The sequence below is a fragment of the Lepidochelys olivacea genome (genome assembly GCF_965140295.1).
Source record: "Lepidochelys olivacea isolate rLepOli2 genome assembly, chromosome: 1".
Classification (NCBI taxonomy): domain Eukaryota; kingdom Metazoa; phylum Chordata; order Testudines; family Cheloniidae; genus Lepidochelys; species Lepidochelys olivacea.
Genome location: NC_140411.1, coordinates 116,801,009 through 116,822,146, shown reverse-complemented (window position 1 = coordinate 116,822,146; position 21,138 = coordinate 116,801,009). Strand labels below are relative to the sequence as shown.

At 43.3% G+C, this 21,138-nt stretch overlaps 1 protein-coding gene across 5 annotated transcripts in view; it reads right to left on the bottom strand.

The window, feature by feature from the left end:
• Positions 1-21,138, bottom strand: part of FHL2 (four and a half LIM domains 2) — a 64,019-nt gene that overhangs the window by 10,205 nt on the left and 32,676 nt on the right. For 3 of the 5 annotated variants that reach the window (XM_084611361.1, XM_084611360.1, XM_084611364.1), the window contains one exon: positions 13,295-13,471. The exons of 1 other annotated variant lie outside the window; for it this stretch is intronic. In XM_084611361.1, the coding sequence (XP_084467487.1) occupies positions 13,295-13,450 (156 nt within the window). In that variant the 5' untranslated portion in view covers positions 13,451-13,471. Of the gene's footprint in view, positions 1-13,294; positions 13,472-21,138 lie in introns of those variants that run through there. One more of the 5 variants, XM_084611362.1, reaches the window with a different exon arrangement.

Genomic DNA, 21,138 nt, shown 5'->3' with positions numbered 1-21,138 from the left:
GATTGGCATCAGAGTTCCAAACAATATTTCTTCCACTGAAATGTCAGTGCAGAAAATTATTTTAAAGGATTGTCCTTTTAGAAATTATTAAAAACCTATGTCCACTGTAACTCCCAAAGTCTTTGATGTTTCAGACAAAACCCAGATTCAAACCATCCCGGTTTTACAAAATAAATCTCAACTGAAGAGGTTTTGGAAAAAAAAAAGAAAGGGGAAAAAAAAGGAGAGCGCAACCCCTTTGCATTTTTGCGTAGGTTGAATAATCAGAATTCTTGACTTACCCAAGGGCATCTGCCTCTTAAATGTATAGGATCTCAGAGTTTGCATTGATTCCTGTATCATGAAAAGGCAATTTTTAAAATACACTGGAAAAACTAACCTTTCACTTTCCATTTAAAGACTTACCTATAACTGACAAACTGCTTACACTTAATTATATTGGTGAACAGAAGAGAGAAGAATCAATCAAGGAATGTCAGCAATTTTCTATCATCAGTGAGACAGAACATTAACAGTGGCACAGGGAGAAAATCTTGTTTGAACATCTGCCCTGCTCACCTCAACTCCCTCAAAATCTTTTTTTCAAGTAGTCATTGAGAATGTTCTTGTTTTTTCCAACTCTGAGGTCACACAAAGTGTAACACCCATAGAGATTCCTATTTCACTGTTTTCAAAGAGTTATTCATACAACTTGCTCTGTTCACGTCAGACAAAACCTTCTGAAACAAACCAGTTTCTGATCCTTAAATATCAGATTTTCTAACATCAAAATGAAAAAAAAACAAACCCTCTATCTTGTTGAAGAGATTGATATTTACATTACTTTCCTGAAAGGAAGTTGAACAACTTAATCATGATCTCCAAGGAATAATATTTTTCCTGGAAAAGTGTAACCTAGAGCCAACAGGGAGTTTTCCAAAATGTGAAACTTGCTTGCTGGAAAATGGAATGACTGCAGATCTATGTTCTTTATTGTTGTCTTTTGTGAAACTGGGGGCATTTTTAAACTTAGGAAACTGGAAAAATAAGAATTTATCTCTTTTTTTCTTTCTTTTTCTTTTTTGCTGTGCTCTTCAAAGTATTTTTTACCTCCAAAGTTGGTAAAGTGGGTATCTGTTAACTGCTCCCCCCCACTCCGCTTTTTGCTTATATAAGCCTCGCCAAAAATGTAACTTGTACTTTTTAAAGTTGGAAATAATGAAGCCCATGCCTTTTCCTTTTTTTAACAGTAAAATGTTCTTTGTCCAGAAGCCTCTAGAGTAATCAAAGCTAAACAAAGCTAGGTTAAATCTTGAAGTGTAATGTAGACCTATTGGCTTAGAGAAATTGCTGAGCTGTGGTTGAGCAATGGTGTGCAATGGTGACTTGAAGCCAAATTATGTCCTACCGCTGGACCAGTCTCCAGTGCAAGCTAGAGCAGCCTCAGACCTCCTCTAATTTGCATTGGCTGCTCACAACTGCGAGGAGCTGTTCCAGCAGCAGGGATCATGGATATAAAGACACTCGATCCATCATCACTGCATGGATGAGGCCAGGAGGGAGACATAAAGCCATTACCATGGTAGTATGACATTCAAGGATCCCCCAGCACTAGAAGGCATCCTCAAGAGACTGGTTAAGCTGGATTCATACCTGCTTTGTGCAACCCGAGTGGAGCAAAGCAGCCAGAGTGCAGATGAGGATTTGTCCCAACGTGTCCATTGACCCTGATTTTTTAAACCTGCCTCCAATATTGTGGGTGAAACTTTAGAGGCTGATTTTTGAAAATGTATGCTAGCTTGTGCCAACTGATGTACAGTTAAGAGATCCTGTTATCCTATTAATATGGGAAGCAAGCACAGGTGAGAAATGTAGAAGGATTACCCTGGATGGATCATGGGTCTCTGACCCAAAGTGTACATATGCACATTTGTTTATGGTATGAATGTTGTATAGCCTATGCAAAGAAAGAGCGCGCTAGCCAAATCTGAGGGATATGTGTTACTGGTTAAAGCAGAAGGGGGAAATTGCATGCTTCTGCAGAGCTTAAAAAAAAGCCTATAGCAGAATCTACAGGGAAAATATTTAGCACTTAAGTAAGTTACTTTTCTTCTGAGCTCAAAAAATAATTTTCCTCCCCTAGCTGGTTTCATTTGATGAATAAAACCCCCCTAATTTAATAAACTTGTTTGAATTAGAAACAGGATGGGGGCGCTTCTCAGCCTGATCTTTCCACAAAGGTCAGTACTGCATTACATAATGTTGTCCTCAAAGCAAACTTCTCCAAATCAAGCCACCTTATGTGAGGGTGAGATCGTATTTTTTCCATAATTCTTCCAAAATTTACACATTCAGGAGACAATTTATTTTTCCTCTTCTGTGATATGACTGTAGGTGAATAACTTTTTTTTAACTGAACAAAATCATAAGATTAGAGTTACTCGGTTTTATAAGCATAAATCCCTTATTGCCCTGAAACAGTATTGTTTTTTTGTTAGGCTTTACTACTCAAGCCATTGTGTTTTCCACTGAACTTGGTCTCCTCAGAGACCACAGTAGGAAGAAGGAGATTAGAGAGGTTATGAACAGGAAAGTAACCAAATATATTTGTGTTCATGAGTTAGTGAAAACATCAGCATTTTTACTAGAAACAATGTTCTCCTTAGAATCTAAGGCAGGAAGAGTAGGATACAATTTCAAAGTTTTGTGTAAATTTTTGGTGTGCAGGTCCTGTGGTTGAGTGATGCACTACTAAAACCAGCACCTCGCTGCTTAGAAAATGTACAGGTGAAGGTCCTTGGTGTCTCTTTTTCCCTTCACAACACAACACAGGATATCAGACAAGTCAGATTTTCATTGCCAAAGCAAAATAAGAATTGCAGCTCAGCAAAGGATTGAGATTTAATTGAAGTGTTGTTAAGATAACCATCCTGTTCCATATATTACTGTTGGCTCCATTTTCTGTTTGCCGTGCATATTTAAGATTGATCATTTTGATTAATTTTTGGCCCACCTGCTGCCAGAATAGCCTTCCACAACAATCCTCTTTTAATTTTTTTCTCAGATTTTGCCAACAAATTTTTTCATTCCTGTGTACATCATCTTAGGGTCTGCATTAGAAAGGTGAGTTGTGGGTATTTCCTGTATTGATGATGATCTCTGCGCCAAAGAGACTGCAAAGAAACTATTTTTAAAAACTTGTAAAGAATGCTAAGATCAACTCAAAAGTCAAATTTAAGCCGTTAAGAAAATGTGAATATCTGAGGTTTTGAAAATTACAGAGGAATTTCCAGAAAGAATGTTCAGAGTTTCAAGCAAGCAAGAGTGGGGAACAATAGCTGCAGCACAAGTCCACCAGTGACTTGGGCTTTGAAACCTAATGGTTTTGATACAAATTCATTCTTTCTTAAGAGATGATCCTAGGAAGCTGTTGGCATATGAATAATGTGCAATGGCTTTGAAAGCAACACGGGGGTATTTTTTTAATGTCTACTAGTGCTTCCTGCCATTCAATACACAATGTTTTTAATCTGCCTGTCAGAGTTTTATAAACATTAGCTAGAAATGCTTACAGTTAACACGATGGCCTCAGGCCAGATGTATTATTAACATCACATGGTGTCATTTAGTTAACTGTGTTTCTGTGAAAACCAAAATTTTCAATAAAGTACCAGTCTGTATAATTTGTGAATTATATTCATAGTCATCCATTCAAGTACTATAAAGAGACTGCAAGATTTTAAAAAAAAAAAACCTTTTTTTTTCAGTGTAAGGCCCTGTCTACACTACCCCACTTATGTCGGCAAAACATATGTTGCTCAGGGCTGTGAAAAAACACACCCCTGGGTGTCATAAATGTCACCAGCATACGTGGTGGTGTGCACAGCGCTATGTCGGTGGGAAAGCTTCTCCTGATGACACAGCCTCCACCACTTGTTAGGGGTGGATTTATTATGTCAACAGGAGAGCTCTCTCCCATCAGCATGGAGTGGCTACACAAGTGATCTTACAGCGGCCCAGCTACATTGGTACAGCTGTACTGCTGTAAACTCACTAGTGTGGACATGGCCTCGATGTCTTACAGAGAGGGTTTAGTGGATTGTGTTCTGCGTTGCTGTGCTGGAGACCCAGAGCCTGCCTCTCCTGTCCTCTCACAGGCACCTATTTTACACCGCTTTGACTCCATAGACGCTACTCCTGACTTACACTGGTGTAAATCAAAGGAGGATTAGGCCCCTACTGCCTTGAACATTGTGTGCTCATTTACACCTGTGCACAGTGGATATGAAGTGTTACCAAAGCAAATACGTCAACTGTACTTGTGGTAATATTTTACACCCACTTTCCACAGTTGAAAAAGACCCCTCAAGGTACAAAGCGGTGGAGAATGAGGCACCCAAATCCTTATCCCAGTTCTGGCCTCTTGCTACCTGGCTATCGGGTAGTAGGAGTCTGAGGAAACAATGAACTGAGCCACTTGGCCATTGATAATAGAAAAGTGCTATGCAGAACTGAATTAACCCATCACTGGGCCCTAGGCACGCATACACTTCTGGGCCACTACCTTCTAATATGACTCCCTGCAGCAAGTCACAACATCACTCACTCAAATTTAGCCCAGTGCCACTCCATAATTTGAGTGAGTGGCGTTGTGACCTAGTGCAAAAAATCCCAGTGCCGCTCATATTTGAGCCAAACTGCCCCTACTCACCACCTCCCCAAATTTGGGTTCTAAGCATGTGCCTAATTTGCCTATATGTTAATCCAGCTCTGTGCATGAGGCAAAAATGAACGCTTTGCCAGCTGCAGAGAGACTCCTCGGTTTAGAAGCATGGCAGTAGCTATGACCAAGGGCCTACAGGGAGTATCAGAAGTCCATAAACAAATAGAGATCCTCAGGGCTCCATCAGTGACATTGAGGACTGGGGAAAAAAGTAATCTTACTTGGTTGTCTTGCTTCTACTCTCACTTACACCAGTGTAACTTCAATGAAGTTACTCTTCATTTACACTGGCATAAGTGAGAGGAGAATCAGGCCCATAGGGTGTTTCTTAAATGTATCAAATTCTAGTTTGAAAATTTTCAGCTGTATAGAACCTATACCTGAATAAGAAAACAAATACAGATCCTTCATTGGCCTTCGGTTTTTATTTTATATGCAGTAGATAAAATGATTAAAATCAGCTTCATTCTAAACTCACATCACGATGCTTGTCAATATTGACAGGTTTCAGAGTAACAGCCGTGTTAGTCTGTATTCGCAAAAAGAAAAGGAGGACTTGTGGCACCTTAGAGACTAACCAATTTATTTGAGCATGAGCTTTCGTGAGCTACAGCTCACTCCATCGGATGCATACTGTGGAAACTGCAGAAGACATTATATACACAGAGACCGTGAAACAATACCTCCTCCCACCCCACTCTCCTGCTGGTAATAGCTTATCTAAAGTGATCACTCTCCTTACAATGTGTATGATAATCAAGTTGGGCCATTTCCAGCACAAATCCAGGTTTTCTCACCCTCCGCCCCCCCCCCCCCACACACACACAAACTCACTCTCCTGCTGGTAATAGCCCATCCAAAGTGACCACTCTCTTTACAATGTGTATGATAATCAAGATGGGCCATTTCCAGCACAAATCCAGGTACTCACCCCCCCTTTTTTTTTCCAAAAATCACACACACAAACTCACTCTCCTGCTGGTAATAGCTTATCCAAAGTGACCACTCTCTTTACAATGTGTATGATAATCAAGGTGGGCCATTTCCAGCACAAATCCAGGTTGGGCTATTACCAGCAGGAGAGTGAGTTTGTGGGGGGGAGGGGCGGAGGGTGAGAAAACCTGGATATGTGCTGGAAATGGCCCAACTTGATTATCATACACATTGTAAGGAGAGTGATCACTTTAGATAAGCTATTACCAGCAGGAGAGTGGGGTGGGAGGAGGTATTGTTTCATGGTCTCTGTGTATATAATGTCTTCTGCAGTTTCCACAGTATGCATCCGATGAAGTGAGCTGTAGCTCACGAAAGCTTATGCTCAAATAAATTAGTTAGTCTCCAAGGTGCCACAAGTACTCCTTTTCTTTTCACACACACAAACTCACTCTCCTGCTGGTAATAGCTTATCCAAAGTGACCACTCTCCTTACAATGTGTATGAAAATCAAGGTGGGCCATTTCCAGCACAAATCCAGGTTTTCTCCCCCCCCGCCCTCCCCCCAAACTCACTCTCCTGCTCGTAGTAGCTCATCCAAACTGACCACTCTCCCTACAATGTGTATGATAATCAAGGTGGGCCATTTCCAGCATAAATCCAAGTTTAACCAGAACGTCTGGGGGGGGGTAGGCTACTTTGCATAATGACTTAGCCACTCCCAGTCTCTATTTAAGCCTAAATTAATAGTATCCAATTTGCAAATGAATTCCAATTCAGCAGTTTCTCGCTGGAGTCTGGATTTGAAGTTTTTTTGTTTTAAGATAGCGACCTTCATGTCTGTAATTGCGTGACCAGAGAGATTGAAGTGTTCTCCGACTGGTTTATGAATGTTATAATTCTGGACATCTGATGTGTGTCCATTTATTCTTTTACATAGAGACTGTCCAGTTTGACCAATGTATATGGCAGAGGGGCATTGCTGGCACATGATGGCATAAATAGAGACTGGGAGTGGCTAAGTATTAGTGCAAGGTAGCCTATTTCCCCTTGTTTTTTCCTCCCCCCCCCTCCCCCGATGTTCTGGTTAAACTTGGATTTATGCTGGAAATGGCCCACCTTGATTATCATACACATTGTAAGGAGAGTGGTCACTTTGGATAAGCTATTACCAGCAGGAGAGTGAGTTTGTGTGTGTGGTTTTTGGAAAGAAAAAGGGGGGGTGAGAAAACCTGGATTTGTGCTGGAAATGGCCCAACTTGATTATCATACACATTGTAAGGAGAGTGATCACTTTAGATAAGCTATTACCAGCAGGAGAGTGGGGTGGGAGGAGGTATTGTTTCATGGTCTCTGTGTATATAATGTCTTCTGCAGTTTCCACAGTATGCATCCGATGAAGTGAGCTGTAGCTCACGAAAGCTTATGCTCAAATAAATTGGTTAGTCTCTAAGGTGCCACAAGTACTCCTTTTCTTCTTGTCAATATTGTTATTTTTGTGGTTTTTTGGGGGGGAAGGGGGCTGTTTTAAGACCTGTGGGATAGATCCATCCTGCAGTAAAAAGAAAACTATAATAGTAGAAATGATTTATTTGTTTTGTTATTCTTTCCAATAACTTTTAACAAATCTTCACTGAGAAACTCTCACCTTCATTTGCAATACTGCAGTTACATTCTCCACAAAGACAGTTTTGTCTTTTCCTTACACTTCGAAAAAACCCCAGTTATCTGAAATATTAAAATGTTACTACCTACCTTTATCAGCCATTAAAGAGTGTCTAGTTTAAAAACACAGAAGATAAGTATATTGGATAACACCCACACTCCCTAAATCCATAAAACTGAGTTGAAAAGTTCAGCCTGAATAATTCCTGAATACTTTGTCTGAGATTTGTTGAATTCAGTCCAAGGTTTGGGATTCTTGAATGTCAACGCATGGAAATATCTTCTCAGGGTATTAGAAAGAGACATTAGAACAAAAGTGCATTCTAGAGAGGGGCAGAAATATGATTTCAGTTTATCAGGTCAATCAGACTCTCTCCCTTCCCTGTTCTGTGTGTTTATGAGCTATAGAAAAGTTGGCACTGAATTTACCATTTCATAGATTATTGCCTGTTCCCTGCCATAGGTAGCAAAACCTTCTCTCCTATCTCCTAAAGGGGCCCTCCCAGTGACTTTTCAGTTGGGCTGGGTATGACACGGAGGCCCACTGAGGATTCACTACTTTGCGTCAGCAACTCTTGTCAGGCCTAATGTACTCACTACACCTCACACACTGGTGTCATAAGCTGGATCTAGAAGGTGTCATATAATATATCATTTGAGAACTAATGAGACACTGGTGATTAATATAATTGTGAAATGTGCGTGTTAACACTTTTTGAGGAATTATGGATGTTCACTGAGTCTGTGACCAAAGGGAGAAAGAAGTTTTCTCCCAGACAGGAGGGAAGGCAGCTACCTAGCTGTCTCCAATGTAAATTAAGCAAGGTGTGACCAAAGACAAACACATTTACATGCAAGGTAAACAAAGCCACCAGGTGAGCCCTAACTACTTAACAATCTCAGTGGAGGTTGGAGATTGCACCCCCAGGAAGCCTTCCTGCCTCTTGAAGCAGGGCCAATGAACTCTGGGAAGATATAAGCAGGGAGAAAAGGACATTTTGGCATCCATCACTTGAGGAATTAAAGGGGTCAGAGCTCTTGAAATCACAGAACGCTGGATCCTTCAACCAAGGGGGTTGAAGTCTCTGGGAATTGAGCACAGGTGAGAAACTTGCTGAAATTAAGTTTTAGTCTTAGAAGCATATTTTTACTTTTGTTTGCTTGTGATCCCTTCTAGCTTAGTGATACTTGATATCACTTAAACAGAGGACTTCTTGTTTAATAAACTTGTGTTACTTTTATGATAAACCAGTTCAGTGCTGTGAATAAAATAGTGTTTGTCAAACCCCAGTTAAATGAATGAGCTGCTGTTCACTGTCTCATTAAAGGAGAAGTGAACTTAACTTCTGTGTGTTCCAGGAGAGGGCTGGACACAGCAGGGCAGACAGTTTTGGGGAAATGCAGGGCAGGGTGGGTGGGGGGGAATGGGGTTACTCTGCAAAAAGGAGCTGGAAGCCATGGTGTGACCTGCATGCGTGCATGCTGTCTGTTGGTGTTAGGGCTGTTCGCCACAGCACTATAGCATTAAAAGCACACAGAGTGGCAGGACAGGTGGTGACATAACCCCTTACTGGTCTGCATTGAACCCTAAAGCGTCACAGCGGGTGAATGAATTGGGAAGAGAAGAACTGGCATTTGTAACATTTTTTGAGAGTCCAATCTCCTGACCGCACCCCTTACTAGGTGCCTAGTCCTTAGACTCCCACAGTGCACTTCCATGCCCCCCCATTGCATTTCCACCACCCTAGGTCAACTCTCTATTGTAATTCCACCATGAAAATCATAGTTGTGCAAACTGCTTATTGGCAGTGGTTTGTGATTGTTACATGAGCAATTTGGACATGGAAAATGTATATATGAATGTCTGAGGTAAGTGGCTTAACTATTACATTCTAAACTGGACTAGGAAGGTTTTGAGATTATTTCTGGGGTCCTATACATAGACTGCAGGATTGTACCCTATTCAATATGGTTTTGAAAATACAGGCCACCACTCTTGGGTTCAGCTGAGCCATGCTCAGTGCAGAATTGGAGGGGAATGGGGAAAGATGACCTTATGCCATGTTTGCAGCTCTCTGATTCCAGGCCAGATAGGGATGAATTTGGCCTCCAGTGTAAGTTAGAGGAGAGCAGCCTTAAAGCTGCTTTAAGAGCTGCCTGTGTCCTGAAGGAGGCATTTTGGCCGTCACCAGAGAGCTGGAACAGAGGAGCACTCTAGCCAATCCCTTGCCCCTGACCACATCTGCTAACCTGGGGGGTGGGGTGTAGAGCTGGTGTTCCTGAGAGAATACATTTATGCAGGGGTGCAATGGGCGCGTATCTACCTCACACATGTGGTGAAAGGATTAGTGTGGGTCTGAGAGACCAATTAACTCGTCTGGTTGCATAACGCCCAGATGGGGAGAAGCTAGGTGGTGTTACAAAGGAAGGAAGTCTGGAGCTGCAGGGAGAGAGATGATAGCTTTGCTATCACTCTCTGAGAACTATAGGGTAGAGAGACTTGCAGGAAGCCCAGGGAGAGAAGATGGTTGGAAGACACAGTACTGGAGTAAGGTCCTGTGGCTGACTGTCACAAGGGCAGGAACTGGACCTGTGGGAAGGAGCTCTGGGAGGTGTTGCTCATTACAAAGAGCCTGGGAAAGGGCTGGGAGAAAGGCCGAAGGAAAGGCTAATAGTAGGAAGGAATCCAGGGAGGCTGTGATCAGGTGTCTGGCAAAGCAGATCTTGGCTGCTGATCCTAGGGTCCCTGGACTGGAAGCCAGCACAGCAGCTGAACTTGGGTTCCTCTACCAGCCTTGAGAAGGTGGCATGAAGCTCCCCTGACATACGGGAATAAGGATGATTTAAAACCCTGATTGAAGGATGCAAGGACCATCAGGCCTAGGGTCGGGGCCAGAGACCTGGTCTTGGAATTACTTCTTATATTTTTTGTTACCCCAGAAGAGGATGGGACTAAAATGAGACCTGGCCAGAGGGCTGAGTCACGAGATGGGGCAAACTGCCACAGCACCATAGTGACAGTTGCCAGAGGAGACTAGAGAGGAAACAGCTGCTACATCATGCAAAGAGATCTGAGTGGTGAGTCCCCTACTACAGTCATGCAGAACACAATGCCATCCACAATCTCAGAAACAACCCTGACATTATAATCAAAGAGGCTGATAAAGGAGGTGTTGTTGTCATCATGAACACATCTGACTACCAAAAGGAGGCTGCCAGACAACGCTCCAATACCAAATTCTACAGGCCACTTTCCTCAGATCCCACTGAGGAATTCACTAAGAAACTGCACCATCTACTCAGGACACTCCCTACACTAACCTAGGAACAAATCAACATACCCTTAGAGCCCCGACCGGGGTTATTCTATCTACTACCCAAGATCCACAAACCCGGAAATCCTGGACGCCCCATCATCTTGGGCATTGGCACTCTCACTGAAGGACTGTCTGGATATGTCGACTCTCTACTCAGATCCTACTCCACCAGTACCCCCAGCTATCTCCGTGACACCACTGATTTCCCAAGAAAACTACAATACATTGGTGATCTTCCAGAAAACACCATCCTAGCCACCATGGATGTAGAGGCTCTCTACACAAACATCCCACACACAGATGGAATAGAAGCTGTCGGGAACAGTATCCCTAATGATGCCACAGCATAGAGCTCAGCAACCAGTTGTGACTTTATCCTCACGCACAATTATTTCAAATTGGTGACAATATATACCTCCAGTCCAGTGACACCGCTATGGGCACCCACATGGCCCCACAATACGCCAACATTTTTATGGCTGACCTGGAACAACGCTTCCTCAGCTCTCGTCCACTCACATTCCTTCACTACCTACGCTACATTGATGACATCATTATCATCTGGACCCATGGGAAGGAAACCCTGGACGAATTCCACCACGATTTCAACAGCTTCCACCCCACCATCAACCTCAGCCTGGACCAATCTACACGGGAGGTCCACTTCCTAGATACCATGGTGCAAATAAGTGACGATCACGTTAACACCACCTTATACTGAAAACCCACCGACCGCTATACCTACCTTCATGCCTCCAGCTTCCATCCCAGACACACCACACGATCCATTGTCTACAGCCAAGCGCTGAGGTACAACCGCATTTGCTCCAACCCCTCAGACAGAGACCAACATCTACAAGATCTTCACCAGCATTCTCAAAACTACAATACCCACACGAGGAAATAGGGAAACTGATCAACAGAGCCAGACGTGTACCCAGAAGCCTCCTGCTGCGAGACAAGCCCAAGAAAGAAACCAACGGAACTCCACTGGCCATCACATACAGTCCTCAGCTAAAACCTCTCCAACGCATCATCAGTGATCTAGGATCCAGCCTGGACAATGATCCTTCACTTTCATAAGCCTTGGGAGGCAGGCCAGTCCTTGCCCACAGACAGCCCGCCAATCTGAAGCATATTCTCACCAGCCACTACACACCGCACCATAGTAACTCTAACTCAGGAACCAATCCATGCAATAAACCTCGATGCCAACTCTGCCCACATTTCTACACCAGCGACACCATCACAGGACCTAACCAGATCAGCCACACCATCACCGGTTCATTCAGCTGCACGTCCACCAATGTAATGTAGGCCATCATGTGCCAGCAGTGCCCCTCTGCTATGTACATCGGCCAAACTGGACAGTCCCTATGTAAAAGGATAAATGGACACAACTCAGATATTAGGAATGGCAATATACAAAAACCTGTAGGAAAACACTTCAATCTCCCTGGACACACAATAGCAGATTTAAAGGTAGCCATCCTGCAGCAAAAAAACTTCAGGACCAGACTTCAAAGAGAAACTGCTGAGCTTCAGTTCATTTGCAAATTTGACAGCATCAGCTCAGAATTAAACAAAGACTGTGAATGGCTAGCCAGCTACAAAAGCAGTTTCTCCTCCCTTGATGTTCACACCTCAACTGCTAGAAGAGGGCCTCATCCTCCCTGATTGAACTAACCTCGTTATCCCTAGACTGATTCTTGCTTGCATATTTATACCTGCCTCTGGAAATTTCCACTACATGCATCTGATGAAGTGGGTATTCACCCACGAAAGCTTATGCTCCAATATGTTTGTTAGTCTATAAGGTGCCACAGGACTCTTTGTTGCTTCTACTACAGGGAGGAATTCCTGGGTAGCCAGTTGTTAGTTTTATGGACACTTTCTGCTACAAGAGTGTAGGAGACATACATGTTGTCTGTTTCATAACTCCCCTTCCTCCCCATGTTACCTGGGTAGTGTTTTTATTGTTAAATGAACAGCTAAAATATTAACATTTATCACTTGGAGAGAAACTCAGTAACATTTTTAACCTATTAAACACAAGGCTGATGTTCTAAGTTTCCCCTAGATGGTAAAAAATACTCTCCAGTTCTCATCTGAAGCACTTCACTTCCATTCAAACAATCCTAACGCCAGCTGTGTAAAGCAGGTAATTATTAATAGCCCTTTTATAACCCATAGAGAAACTGAAGCAGAGAGGTTAAACCCTAAGTTTTCAAAAGTGACCCTATAATTTTGGGTATTTCACTCTTCTGGGTGTCCAGCACTGGAACCCTAGAGCCTTATGTTCAGAGGTGCTGAGCATCCGCAACGCCAGCCAATGGGAGCTGTGATTACTCAGCGCCTTGGAAAAGTGGGCCTGAGCATAATCAAGTTAGGCATCCAACATTACTGGATATTCTTGGAAATCTGGACCGAAGCACTTCCTGACAGGTGTTGAGCTCTTTTAATTCCCCTGGATCTCCAAGGAGGTGCTTAGCACTTTGGAAGGTCAGGTTCTTAATTACCTAGTCAATAAGACGTTATGGAGCAGACATCTTCCACCCAGATCCCTCTATAATGTGGTGGGGTTCCCTTGTGGAGGGGTGCATGCTTTATGCAGGGAATGGACCTATCCAATCTATTTTGACAGAAGTGATGTCAATGAAACACAAGTCCAAGGTACCTTACAATCACAGCCAATTGGTTTTTTGCATTCCTCACAAGTGTTGGAGTAAAGGCTCTCGTAACACTTCACACAATAGGGGCTCTCCTCTCTCAGGATGTACTTCTTGCCAAACAGGGACTCCTTGCAGTAGTGACAGTCAAAGCGTTCAGTCATTTTGGTGTCTAGAATCCTGACCTGTCATGAAGAAGAAAACAAGCAGGTTCAGACTTATGACTTATTATCTTGAACTCCAATGAAAGCAACAAGATGGCATAGATCCCCTTCAGACCTATTGCATTGTACCACACCTATACTTAATTTGATGCTAAGTAATTTCAACACCTTTTTATTAATTAATGAATTAAATCCTCATGTGAGGGGAAATTAGGAACATAAGGATGGCTGTGCTGGGTCAGACCAGTGGTCTTTCTAGTCCAGCACCCTGTCTCTGATAGTGGCTAGTGCCAGATGCCTCACAGGAAGGTGCAAGCATCCTCATAATGGACAGTAATGAAATAATCTGCCCACAGGAAGTTTTCTTCCACAATAATGCTTATAAAGTTTGATTCAGCAGAATGGTCTTGCTTGGTGAACAACCTGGTTAATCTAAGCTGTTTCATCCAGTGTCTGAGTTGAGCATTTCTTGCTGTGAAGAGTTTTCAAGTTGTTTTGTGGATTATATCATTCAGATTTGAAGTGAGCTTTCTGCACATATAGAAATACAGTACAGACCCGTTTATGTGCGAATCCGCTTAAAGCGCCTTAGCACCATGCCTCCCAGCGCTACCTATTTAACACGTGAGACTCGTTAACACGCAGTACAGGAACTTGCTATTTAGCACTACAAATTTGCTCACTAACTCACTGACCTAGAAAGCGACAGGAAGTGCGGAGTGGAAACGTGTTGTATGTCTTTACCAATATTGGAAAAGACTTATCACACATGCTTAGTCATTGTCACGCTAGAGAGAGATATAATATATAGTAGTTTTATATAGTAATTTATATACTACATTAGAAAATTTTAACTGTAGGCCTAATACAATGGCAGAGGGCAAGTGTCAGCGTTCCCACACTGCAGAAGAAAAGCCAGCTGCAATAGATCGACTAAAAAAACCTAGGCCAAAGTTTCAAAAGATGTTGGGACTCCCGAAGCAACTCTCCGAGGATGGCTAAAAAATGAATCTAAATGGAATGGCTTTGTACTAAATATCGATTCTGCAGCAGGGCTTAAGTGAAAATGTGTGTTATTCAGCAAATCCCACAACAGACACAGCCATGCACATGGGGTTTGCTCAGGAAAGGCTGAAAGTGGGCCAATCCTTCAAGCCCAAGCGACAAAATATGGAAATGTAATGGGGGATGAATCATTCCAAGCCAGCAAGGGGTTTATAAGTCGTTTTAAAAAGCATCAGGGCATAGCGCAGGTATCGATTTCTGGAGAAAGCCAATGAATCAGCTGCGAACGCGTTTCCCGCCGAGTTAAAATCTACTTTACAAAATGAAGACTACTATGAAGAACAACTTTATAATTGTGATGAAACAGCTTTATTTGCAAAACTGCTACCCGATAAGACTTTAGCCTTTAATTACGAGACACAGAAAACAGCTGGATTTAAAAAGATAAAAGATCGTGTAACTCTTCTTTTTTGTAGTAATAAGATGGGCAGCCATAAGCTTGCCCCTCTTCTCGTTGACCGCTTTCATAACCCTCACTGCTTTAATCACCTCAATAGAGCCCAACTGCCAATAATATACGCTAACAGCAAAAATGCTTGGATGACGAGACATTTTTCAACAACTGGTTCCACAATAGCTTTGTTCCAGCTGTTCGTAAGCATCTGCGGTTGAAGAAACTCTAAGCCAAAGCACTTTTGCTACTTGACAATTGTCCATCCCATCCTCCAGCCGAATCACTGGTTTCGGAGATTGTGTCATGCACGTCTTCAGGCATTTCTGAATCCCTGAAACAGTTAAACATGAAGGAAATTATTTATTTAGTTAAGAAAGCTTGGGATGGAGTAAAACAAAAGTCCATTGAAAACTGCTGGATAAAGGCTCTCGGTGATGCCTTTTCTGTCAAAGACTGCTCAGACTCAGAAAACTCCAGCAGAGGCACTGATTCAGAGCCAGACTTTGAAGGATTTTTGGAAGAAGATGTCCTACAAACACGCACGCAGACAAAAGAGGATAAAGGTAAACTTCTCTTTCAAATGATAAAAAATTTTAGTTTGGATATGTCACCGGAAATCATTACCGAGTGGCTGGAGATGGATGAAGATTGCCCGACTTCAGAATTTCTGTCCGAAGAAGAAATATTAACGGGCTGAGAGGCTACGTCAGACCGCAAAAGTGATGGTGAGAATTCTAATAACGCAGGCCCTAAATGACAATGATGATGATGAGGAGGAAGAGGATGTCGTTGAAAAGGTCAAAATTTCGCCCACAGAAGACCTCAGTGCTGTAAAAACTGTTGTAAGATTTATGGAGGAGCAAAATGTAGAAAATATCGAAATCATTCATCTGCGGCGAATGACAGACTGCATAAGAGAGAGAGAAAATGCGAGCCAGAAAGAGCAGAAAATAACGGCGTTTTTTTCTAAGTGAATCATAGATACTTTTTTCAGTACGGCCCTCTTAACCCACAGTCCGTTAACACGTGGTCATGATGGCTTGACTCCCGACAGCCGCGCGTAAATGGGTCTGTACTGTAGTTGAGTCAAATATGATGGGGAGACAGAGTGCTTTCTGTGTGAGGTGTGGCCTGGCCACTGCCAAAAGTCCTGAGAATGGTGTGCAGACTGCAACCTGGGAATTACTGTAGCTGTACAGTAATTATAGCAGCAATCATAAGATAAAGGGGTAAGGAACTGATAGCACAAATGCGAGATCTGTAGGCCTAGAACTATAAGAATAGCTTAAGCAGTTACCATAAGTATAAGGCCTTTCAGCCTGCATAACAGCAGTTACTCAATAAGCTAGCATAAGTAAGTAAACTAACGGTGATCTTAAGTCACAGGATGGCATAAGATTCTGTTCATTGTTTTGGAACAGTCACAAGCGTTGCAAGAAGACAGTCTGTACCTACCAGTTTTAGAGTATTTTTTTGAGGAAATATTGTATATGCCTAACCACAGGTAACCATAGTAATTCAATTGATGTATGTTAATAACCTTTGCTTAATTACAGTACTAGCTATAGGATAAGGGGTCTCTAATATTAAGAGCAAGGAAGTTAAGGTATGGTAAAGGAGGGAAGAGCTATGCATACATATGCATGAGGACCATCAAGGTCTATAAAACATCTGGTCTCAGGTACAGCCGTTGGGACTTCTTCATCGGCGTGCCGGAATCAGACTAGGATCTGTCTCAACTTCTAGAGCTCTCCCCAAGAACAGAGTGCGTACGTGGCTGTAATTGTGCTGGCTGCCTCAACAGTGTTCTATTACATCACTTTACTTGTCCGGGTTGGTCCACTTATTGGATTAACTATTTTAATAATAACAATTTTACAATCACAGAAGGTCTTCCTGGAGTGTGAGTGGTGTTGTCACTGGCGTGCCCCAGGGGGCTCTCAAAGCAGTAATTATGATAATACTGTGCCTGATCTTGGGACAAGAACCTACCGAATTTCAGAGTATTAATTGGATTCTAAATCAATAACCTAGGATCTGCTGAAGCCATTATTAGACAATGAAACTTGCTATCCCACAGGAAGGCATTGACAGCCAGTCTTCTACTAAAGAAGTGATTATTAGGATCTCACTAAGAAATCACCTTTTGACCCTGACAATCACTCCAGTTCTCAACTAGACTCCAGTCTTCCTCATAAAAGAATGATTATTCAGAAGGTTGTAGAGAAGGGAACTCAAATGAGATCCAGAGTCCTCTGGTCATCTTGGCATCTAATGAATTTGGCTGAGGCCTGGCTGTTGCACAGACACTATACTGATTGTGTTGTTTTATGCTTCCTTCTGGAGATGTGGGTGAAGACCAGATGTCTATGCTGAGTCTTTTCGCTCTGTCAGTGGGATTTTGTACCACTGAGCTGTTGGCACACAATGGCATAGGCTACGGGGTCACTTTTGAATGCTTCCATTCCTTCTTTTTGAGAGATCCCAGTGAGTTGTGCTGTGCAATTGCTAACCTGCACTGAGCCATGGGGTGGCTTCAGTTGCTATTTCTATTCAGCTTGTTTATGGGCCATTAGATGGGTTAGAAAGGAGGTATGAGCTGGTCTGTAGATGACACCCATTCCTATATCTATTCCTCTGATCCTATCCAATGCAGTTGACTGATTTATCCAGTGTCTATGAGAGACTTGGACATAGAGGAGAGTTAGCTATCTGAGATTCAGTTCAAATAAGACTGACTTAATGCTTATAGACTGGGAAAGCAACTGAAAGAAACAGCAGAGATTATGTCCACTTCCCTACATGAGGAATACTTACTCTTTTATTCAGGTTCACAAATTGGGGGTCTTATTGAACCCCACCACTCATTCTGAATATGCAGATAGCAGCTGTTTTTATTATTTGCCTTTGGTTAGAAGGCTGAGAGTTCCTTTTAGGTGCACTTTGTTACAATTATCAATGTCTTTTCAAATTAATTGCCGCATTGTGAGCTGTATCCAACTACACCTTAAAACCATTCAAAAATTACTTCAGAGTGTGTAACTGTCTGCCAGAGAAGTGGTTTCCCATGTGGACTGCAGTATACCTGTGCACCATACTCAAACTGTTTGCCCGTTGGTTACCAGATGAAGATTTAAACTGCTTTTGGTCTTATAAAGCCTTAAATGGTTTGGGTCCTAATAACTGAAATGACCATCTTCCTTACCTAAAAGAAAAGGAGGACTTGTGGCACCTTAGAGACTAACCAATTTATTTGAGCATGAGCTTTCGTGAGCTACAGCTCACTTCAGCGGATGCATACTGTGGAAAATACAGAAGAATTGATTTTCCTTAAGATGGAAGTGAAAATAAAGTTTCCTCGCTTAGTTAAAAGACAAACAATCAGTTCATCAAAAGCCCTGAAACTGGAACTAGCAACATGAATTATTATTGACCATATTTTCCTCACCGAACTCTGTGTGCACATATTTTGGCCAGGATTACAGGCAGTTGATGGTGTTACTGTGTAAGCAGCTCTCAGTTTCTGTAATTTCAGATAACGGAGGACAGACTTTGGGAGGTGGAAATAACTGGCCTCTAAGAGGAAGAAACAGAGGCCAGTTATTTCCACCTCCCAAAGTCTGTCCTCCGTTATCTGAAATTACAGAAACCGAGAGCCGCTTACACAGTAACTGCATCAACTGTACTGGTGGTGAGACCTCACCAACAAAAGACCAACAAAACATGGTGAGACCTCACCTGGAATACAGTCTGCAGTTCTGGTCTCCCATGTTTAAGAAGGATGAATTCAAACTGGAACAGGTACAGAGAAGGGCTACTAGGATGATCCGAGGAATGGAAAACCTGTCTTATGAAAGGAGACTCAAGGAGCTTGGCTTGTTTAGCCTAACTAAAAGAAGGTTGAGGGGAGATATGATTGCTCTCTATAAATATATCAGAGGGATAAATACCGGAGAGGGAGAGGAATTATTTAAACTCAGTACCAATGTGGACACAAGAACAAATGGATATAAACTTGCCATCGGGAAGTTTAGACTTGAAATTAGACAAAGGTTTCTAACCATCAGAGGAGTGAAATTCTGGAGTACCCTTCCAAAGGAAGCAGTGGGGTCAAAAGACCTATCTGGCTTCAAGATTAAACTCGATAAGTTTATGGAGGAGATGGTATGATGGGATAATATGATTTTGGTAATTAATTGATCTTTAAATATTCATGGTAAATAGGCCTAATGGCCTGTGATGGGATGTTAGATGGGGTGGGATCTGAGTTACCCAGGAAAGAATTTTCTGTAGTATCTGGCTGGTGAATCTTGCCCATATGCTCAGGGTTTAGCTGATCACCATATTTGGGGTCAGGAAGAAATTTTCCTCCAGGGCAGATTGGAAGAGGCCCTGGCGGTTTTTCGCCTTCCTCTGTAGCATGGGGCACAGGTCTCTTGCTGGAGAATTCTCTGCTCCTTGAAGTCTTTAAAGCACGATTTGAGGACTTCAATAGCTCAGACATAGGTGAGAGGTTTTTCGTAGGGGTGGGTGGGTGAAATTCTGTGGCCTGCGTTGTGCAGGAGGTCTGACTAGATGATCATAATGGGCCCTTCTGACCTTAATATCTATGAATCTAAGAGCGGACAGGTGTAGTGTATTAAATTTCTCCCCATAGGAATGTGCTACTTATGAAGCACCAGGACTGGCAGTCGTAAGTAGTGCACGTATGTAGCACATTCCTATGGGGAGCAATTTAATACACTACACCTGGGTAGGGAAAGCTGTGCCTCCCCAAACAGCCTGGCCCCCACCCCCTGTCCGCCCCCTCCCACTTCCTGCTCCCTGACTGCCCCCCTCAGAACCCCTGACCCATCCAACCCCTCCTGCTCCTTGTCCCCTGACCGCCCTCTCCCAGGACCCCCGACACCAACCACCCCCTCGGAACCCCACCCCCTATCCAACCCCCCACTCCCTGTCCCCTTACTTCCCCGCCCCCTATCCACACCCCTGCCCCCTGTCAGACCCCCTGGGACTCCCACACCTATCCTACCCGCCCTGTTCCCTGACCCCGACTGCCCCCTGGGACTCCCTGCCCCTTATCCAACACCCCTCGCTCCCCGCCCTCTTACTATGCCGCTCAGTGCACCAGGACTGGCAGCCATAAGTAGTACACCATAAGTAACACATTCCTACGGGGAGAAATTTAATACACTATACCAGCCCTCCATACAGTTTCAGAACCCCAATGTGGCCCTCAGGCCAAAAAGTTTGCCCACCTCTGGCCTAGACGCTATTTAGGGCTTGTCTACGCTTAAAACACTGCAGCAGTGCAGTGTAGCACTTCAGTGAAGACGCTACCTATGCCAACAGGAGGGGTTCTCCCATCAGCCTAGGTACTCCACCTCCCCAGGAGGCAGCAGCTAGATCCCATTGACCGAGTGCTGTCTACACCAGGGCTTAGGTCAGTTTAACTGCATTGCTCAGGAGTGTGGATTTTTTCACACCCCTGCGCAACATCGTTATGCTGTCCTAATTTCTTCATGTAGACGAGGCCTTAATAAACTAATCAGATTGCTTCACTCTTTACCTAGAACTCCCTCTTCTTGGCTGGTATCATGGATAGAGCGTAAGCTCTTTGGGTCAGGAACTGTCTTTTTATTGTGTTTCTTCAGTGCATAACACAACAACGCCTCCAGCTGCTACCATACACAGGTGCCGGCTTCCTCCGAGCCCCATGGGTGCTCAATCCCCTGCCCTCCCACTTCCTGCCCAGTTCCACCCCCTCCCCCGAGCATGCCTCATCCCCGCTCCTCCCCCTCCCTGCTAGCGCCTCCCGCATGCCAGAGAACAGTTGATTGCGGCGGGCAGGGGGCACTGGGAGAGAGAGGAGTTGATCGGCCGGGCCATTGGCAGATGGGGAGGGCTGCCGGTGAGCACTAAGAATCCACTAATTTTTTACCGGGGATGCTCCAGCTCTGGAGCACCCATGGAGTCAGCGCCTATGCTACCATAATACAAATTAATAATAATACCATTGCTATTTACATCAGTACTCATCAAAATCCTAGTAATAAACAAGCCTATCCCATCATAAAATCTCACTTCTACCAGGATCCACATCATAAATAAAGCTCCAAAGGAATACAGAAATTCTCAGGCAACCTTTTCTTCACAGGCCTGGAAAAAAAGATGGACGCTTCAGCATGCCCAGAATGTTAATATGTCCAGGTCCTGCCATGCCAAGTAG